The sequence below is a fragment of the Macrobrachium nipponense genome, chromosome 3 (genome assembly GCF_015104395.2).
Source record: "Macrobrachium nipponense isolate FS-2020 chromosome 3, ASM1510439v2, whole genome shotgun sequence".
Taxonomy (NCBI): domain Eukaryota; kingdom Metazoa; phylum Arthropoda; class Malacostraca; order Decapoda; family Palaemonidae; genus Macrobrachium; species Macrobrachium nipponense.
In genome coordinates, this window is record NC_087202.1 from 17416071 (window position 1) to 17423570 (window position 7500).

Below are 7500 nucleotides of genomic sequence, written 5' to 3' on the forward strand. Positions count from 1 at the left end.
AGGATCTCGCATTTTACTTCGCTCGTGACAAGAACTTTAATTTTAGCTGATGAATCAGCATTAATATTTGACAAACCAAGAATATCCATCGAAGAGAAGGAAGTGGATCAAAAAAAGGGAAAGTACCAAAGATGTAGTGGTCTCGGTTTCACCTAACTGATGTTAGTCTCTGTCTCCCAGATTCTGATGAATCTACCTAATAAAGGCATTGTTATTTTCCTCGCCCTCTTCAAACACAAAGAGAGAGGCAGGACGTGCCGGGTTCCCCAGATCACAAATAATAATTTTCGGTCTATTTCACCCTCTCCCTCTGTTTGTAATTATATTTAACGAGGTCATTTCCCTCAACAATAGAGGCTGCAATCGGACAAGGCGCAATGTGTGGAAAGGGTAAGTAGTGTACTTTGTGTGGGAGGCCATCAAAACCTGGTTTGGTCACTGCACCGACAGATGGCAGCACCGTCCTTAACACGGTAAACTTGTAGTGTTCTCGGTCTGTGACGAATCCATGAACATCTGTCGCTCTTATGACTGAATAACGTGTTGAGTATAACTAACAATTGAATCAGATTATTGTCAAAGACGTATTTCCTGTTTGTTGTATATATATATATATATATATATATATATATATATATATATAATATATATATATATATAATATATACATATGTGTATGTGTGTGTGTTGTCCCGACAATCTAAGGATTTCTTTGTATCGTAAAGATAATAGATACCACCAGGAAGATACCAATCTTTTTAATAGTCAATGTACAGAAGTAAAGAATTATTTGAAGCTTGGTCCTTTTTTATTATAAAAAATTTAAAATTGAAATTTCTTTCACAGGAAACTCAGAAATAGTAATATCATGGATTATGCACATCGAAAGTGTGAAGTAAAACTACCAAATTACCAATCCTGCCAAAAATATTGGTAAATGAGATTCGGAAACGTCAATATTTTAATTATGAATGCTATGCCTTTCCTTCTATTTTAACGTGGTATAATTCTTAAGGGTTTTCTGTAAAGAATTATTTCAAAGAAATGAAAAATATAATGGTGGAACGTTATACAAAAACAAGAATGCATATGTCATTGAATATTTATAACAGACAAACAGACAGACCGCATCTATACAGAAAAAATATCGATCACTTAATGCCCTTACAGCCTTGACTACACAATGTTCTTCAACCAATAAATCCCATTATTCCCCTGAAAAAGCAAAACAGAATATAACATTGGCCATAGTGAGTTATCTTTCTGCTTCACGTAGCCCAAAAATGAATTTTTGGTTTCATCATCTTTTCGAGACTTATGTCAATTCTCTGTCGAACGACAGCTGAAGAGCAGCCGCAGACACAAGGCTGACAAGCATCCAGTTTTCTGCTCTAGTCTAGAAAGCGTGTTTGCTTTTCGTCAGCCGCAGAGTAAACGACGTTCATCTCATCTGTTGGTTTTAAAGGGAGATTGAAACGAAGTGATTTCGTTAGCCCGAAATTCTGTCTCCTAAGTATATTTGTTGTTAGTAGAGCGCGTAAGCGCTCATGGTGAGTGTAACTAACATACCAAGAACCTTTTATTATTGAATTGGTTGCCCCCTTGCAGTAACCTAAACCCATAGGAAATTACATAAGAATTTATGTATTTTTTTAGTTGGAACATAGGAGACAGTTGTTTAATGCATGTAAACTCCAGGTTAGTATTTAAATTTAGAAGCATACAAAAAAATCATGTTTGAAATTGGCGATTAAATGCTCCAGTAATATATATATTTATATATATATATATATATATATTATATAATATATATATATATATATGTGTGTGTGTGTGTGTGTGTGTATGTATATATATATATATATATATATATATATATATATATATATATATATATATATATATATATGTATATATATATATATATATATATATATATATATATATATATATATATATATATATTATATATATATATATATACATGCATATATATATATATATATACTACATATATATATATATATATATATATATATATATATATATATATATATATATATATATCTATTTGAGAGGGGGATGTTAATTCCCTAGGTTAAATTATAGATTGTTGACTGAAAGATACTCCGAAGCATAGTCCATTACATCAAAAGTGAACAACATCTCCAACCTCAGAATTGAATAGATATTTTTCCCATTGTTTCCCTAAACCCCTTTGAAGATGAAAGGAAGTATTTCACTTAATTTATTAAAGTGGAGTGAATTCAGATTCATATATAAAAGGGTGGAACGGCTGAGAAATGAAATAGATTCTTGATTAAGTCAACCATAGCATCTAATATACTGAACCTTAAAATGGTAGTCATTTAGAAACACCCTGAGAACGGAAATGATCGAAAATAGTGAGATGATAATGTCATGTTAGAATAGAGAATCATAAAAATAAACTGTGCGTTTTCAAAATATGAATGTAGACTGACAATAGGAATCTAAACAGAGCGAGTACAGTGATAAAGAAAAAAGATTTATATCATGAAATTTAGAACAAAAGACGTGAAAAAGGATTAAATTCTTTGCAAACTGAGTAAGACTGTATACGAAAACTATTCGAATAAAACAGATATGAAGTAAAAAGCGAATGAGGAAATTACTACAAATCTCTGTTTAACGGGTCTTTCTTAAGATTTATTTTCCATTACAACAATTTGCATATTCAAAGATTAATCAATTACGATAGCCAACTATAAATTACACAAGTTATCTTTGCTTATGTTTAACTATATTATGCTGTCCAGAACTCAGTCAAGATAGTTGCCTAAAAATTGAAATAGTCAATTAGGGTAAATATGTTAGTTTGTGTTAGTTAAGGATAAGGGGTGAAAAGGGATCAAATTTAATTCAGTTTAGGTGTAGGTTATTTCCAAATTAAAGTTATTTCAATATTAACTAGTTCTTGGATCCGTCCGGAAGTGCAGCCAAAAAGCATTTGTGGACCTAAAAAAAATAAGTAAATAAATAAAATATCTCAAAAAATAAACTAGAATTTTATAAGTTGTGGTATAAATTCTACCACAAGAGCTATACTCTGTTTTTTTTTTTCATCTGTCCATCCGCCTGTGGTGTTTTTGTATGGTAACACTGCGTCCCGGGCTTTAGATAGTTACGCTGTGTAAGTTTTAGGTAAATAAAAGGATATCTGGGTGTACATTTGCAACTGAAAAGTGTTTTAATAATTTACTGTATGCGAATTACACCGTTAATATTCGAAATAGGATATTATTATAATCGTTGAATGTTAGCTGAATGTAACTATCTAAAGCCCGGGACGCAGTGTTACCATACAAAAACACCACAGGCGGATGGACAGATGGAAAAAAAACAGAGTATAGTTAAGTTCCTAAATACCTACAAAGAGCCACGCATTTGCAGTGACGCAGGTATCTGTTGACGTACCTGGCATTCGTAAGTTCCGTTGTCTCTCATGTGGACGTATTTGAGCTGCAGGGTCCAGTCGTCAGAGCCCTCTGTGTGCAGCACCTTGAACCTCATGTCACTGGTGTAGGTGTAGATTCCAGTCGTCAGGATATGCCAGTCCCATCTTCTTATCCAGGAGACCTACGGAGAGATGAGAAAGAAATGTTATGAAAAATATATATATATATATATATATATATATATATATATATATATATATATATATATTATATATATATATAGTATATATATGACCTTTTTTCATTAATTAATAATGGGTGTCCCCAAAAGTATTCTGGAATAAAGTCACTAGCACTATAACCCTCGCCAGCCTTACAGCGGCCCACAAGAGTCGACTACGTAACTGTCTATAGTTAAACTTTTCACTATACCCAAATGTTTCTGTGGATCTCAGAAGCGAATGATGCACTTCTTGGTCAATAGACGGGAATGAGCCGTATTCTAGTAAGGCACAGGGAGTAGCCAACTTATCCCAATAGAACTGTTTAGAACCAGAAAGTTAACATGCATTCAGGAATGATCCCCTCTAAGGGAATAGTTGCATAGGTGATTATATATATATATATATATATATATAATATATATATATATATATATATATATACACATACATATATATATATATATATATATATATATATACATATGTATATATGTAATATATGTCATATGTATATATAGTATATATATATATATATATATATATATATATATATATATATATAATATATATATATATATATACATCGGGTAGAGTGGGGTAAAAGGCCCCCGTGAGGTAAAAGGCCTCCCCCTACTTTCTTATTTATTACATATCATAGCAATTCAGACAGCAGATCAGTGCAGCAACACTTTCTGCCTGAAGCTTTCTATACCAAACAGCCAGGTAGAACTAGAATGGGACACAGCCAACACGCATTTTTCTTCTTTGGATACATTTCATGTAAGTATGCGCGCTATATCAGGGATATCCTATGCGGCCATCTTGTCAGTAAAATCAGTACTTTAACTACAGTTACTTTAAATGAGAGCTAAGAAATATCTTGCAATGCAATCTAGACTTGTAAACTCAATTGAGGTACAGGTGGATTTAGTTTTCTTAAAAAATGGCAGGTGGGGCAAAAGGCCCACCACGATTTGGGGCAAAAAGCCTCGACGGCTTTTTACCCCATCTGATCAGTTGGACTTGTAACCAGTGTGAAAGAGGACAGACTACATCTTATTTGTGCAATGAAGGCAGCAGAAGTTTGTCTTCCTATTATGTTTATATTTGCCCGTAAAAGGATGACTTCACTACTTATGATCAGCAGCTCACCTGGATCAATTACTAGATGCACAGTAAATGGAAGGTCTAATGCTGATTGTTTCGTCGACTGGCTACATCACTTTGTTAAAATTGTTAAGCCAAGTCGAGCAGAAAAGTACATTACAATTCCAGATGGCCACCACAGTCAATGGACTTTAGCCAGAGAGAATGGAGTAATGTAAAGAAAATTAGTCTACCTTTTTTACTTATGTATTTTTGTTCTTATGTAAAACTTATCCATTATTTCTTTTATTTCTGATATTCTTGGTTCTAAGTAAAGAAAGTGAATTTATTTTTAATTGTGCTGTTACAGCTGTCATGTAGAGGAAGTGTCAATTTATTTTACAATCTTGCTAATTTCAGTTCCTATGAATACCAAAAAGTCTAAGATTAATTTTTGTATATTTTCCAACATTATTTATTCTTCAATGTTTTTGTGTGGAACGTTGATTTATTTTATATTTAGCAAAAGTAGGCGTCTACTTTTCAATACAAAAGGTAGTTTTCAAGAAGTACCACAATATCTTAGGTATGGGGCAAAAAGCTACCAACGTGGGCATCTTAACCCATCCATGGGGTAAAAGGCCACCTTTGTTCTTTTTTTTCAGGTCATGTTTCTACTATCCTAAATTTCTAACAGCTTCTCATGATTATGATCGTTGATACTCCAATAACAAAGTTTTCTAGAAATAACTCTGTTAGGTCAATAGCTGAAATACTGTAGGCAATATAAGCATTTCTCCTTAAGGGGGCCTTCTTACTCCACTCTCCCCTATAGTGTATATATATATATATATATATATATATATATATATATATATATATATATATATATATAATATATATATATATATATATATAATATATACACTAAAACAAAACTGCAAATACTATCATACAAAATCATAACAATCCATCGTAAAATAAAATATTTTCTGGTATATTGAAAGGAATGTTATATCCACCCGGGATGATTGATGACGTGCTAGATAGAAAAGTTTTCATACCATCGATTCTCTGTGACATTTGATTCTAAAAATGAAACCCCCTTTTTTTATTAAGGTTGCAAACACAGTACATCTGCACAAATAGGCACATGCGATAACTGAGAAGTGAAGTACGTATACATTTAATTATACAACAGAAAATATAAGTGCAAATAACAATTGGGAATATTTGCATGAAGATAGAAAATATTCGGATAGTTTGGTTCGAAAACTCTAACCTTTGTTTTGAAATAAATCTTTTTAAAGGCATCGGTCTATAAAAGAGACTTACTGATGTCCTTTCGTAGGTCAGACCTTGTGTCTCTCGATAAGGAAAATGAGGTTTTGCAGATATAGTCGGATATCTTTGAAAATTTATCTAACTTTTAAAAGAAAGCATTATGACTCTTTTTCGACCAGAAATCTTTAAGAGTTTGCATTTCTGGAATATCTACATTGTGCGACTATTTTAGAAGGACGTGAACGAGAAAGAACATGAATTCTTTCGAGGAAAAATAAAACGCGAGGTTAGTAAAATATTGAGAGTCAAAAAATAATAATGAATGGTTAGAAAGCAGACGGTAGAGACGATAAGTCTCTGCCATAGGGGTATATGTAACGTAGACTTTCGTAGTTGCCAGTGGAATTCACGATTAGTACACTATTGGTGTTATATGTCTAACAAAATCGATATACGAGTTGTTTTTTGCTCTTAAGAATTTTCACGTAATTGGCAGAGCGGAAATCAACATTTTGTTGGCAATAAAGCAGACAAAAGTATTTGTAAATTCCTAAAGCTTAGCAACAGACCTAAAGAAAAGGAGAGAAAAATTGTTATATTTAACTTATTAGAATAACATTCCGAAACATGCAGTAATTTCTCAAGAATTCCTCACCTGGTGTAACGTAGAGAGTTGGGGAAAACGACAAGGCAGGTAAGCTATGTCCCCAACATTCACCTTGACGTCACTGACCGTGTTGTTGTCAAGGTCAAGCTCGGGCAAAACGTGCCGTATATTCCAGACGGGGTCATCGTCTGATAGGGTCTTTGCTGGAGAAGTAATAAGGCCTTATGTCAATACTTTTATTTTTCGAGATTCTACATATTTTCAGTTAGATGTGTGTATTTTTGCGTGTAAATTATTTCAGTTTTGGTTACTCATCAAACGAAAATGTTTATGTTAACGCTGGAGATTCTTATGTATCCAAAACCAGGTAAAATGATAAAGGAAATGGGTTGCATATACAATTATAATACTACTAAAAAAAATAATGACAGTGTCTTAAGCAACAGTAATAGTTGTTGTTGATGTACTCCTCTTACCAAAATTGTGAATTATATATATACATACATACATATATTACTATATATATATATATATATATATATATATATATATATATATATATATATATATATATATATATATATATACACACACAGCAAAAATACCATAAACATCGTAATATCTTACCTTCCGACGTATGGTCACTACGGTACTTCCCCGATGAGGTGTTGGTCAGCAAGCTCAGCAATATGAATAAAAGCCTTTTTTGAGACAGGCAGCCCAGGTCCTGGCCATCATCTGGAGGATGGAGAAGGGAATGTGAACATTCTATTTTCTGATAACATGAAATGCTCCATAAATTGTACGTACACTCGCATGCATATAATATATATAATATATATATATATATATATATATATAT

General features: G+C 32.4%; 1 protein-coding gene across 1 annotated transcript in view; it reads right to left on the minus strand.

Moving 5' to 3' along the window:
• The window catches only part of LOC135221643 (opioid-binding protein/cell adhesion molecule-like), a 96143-nt gene that overhangs the window by 18182 nt on the left and 70461 nt on the right, over positions 1-7500 (minus strand). Inside the window, exons 3-5 of the mRNA XM_064259330.1 lie at positions 7266-7339; positions 6687-6841; positions 3457-3618 (exon numbers count right to left, since the gene is read on the minus strand). Of these exons, the coding sequence (XP_064115400.1) occupies positions 3457-3618; positions 6687-6841; positions 7266-7339 (391 nt within the window). The remainder of the gene's footprint in view (positions 1-3456; positions 3619-6686; positions 6842-7265; positions 7340-7500) is intronic.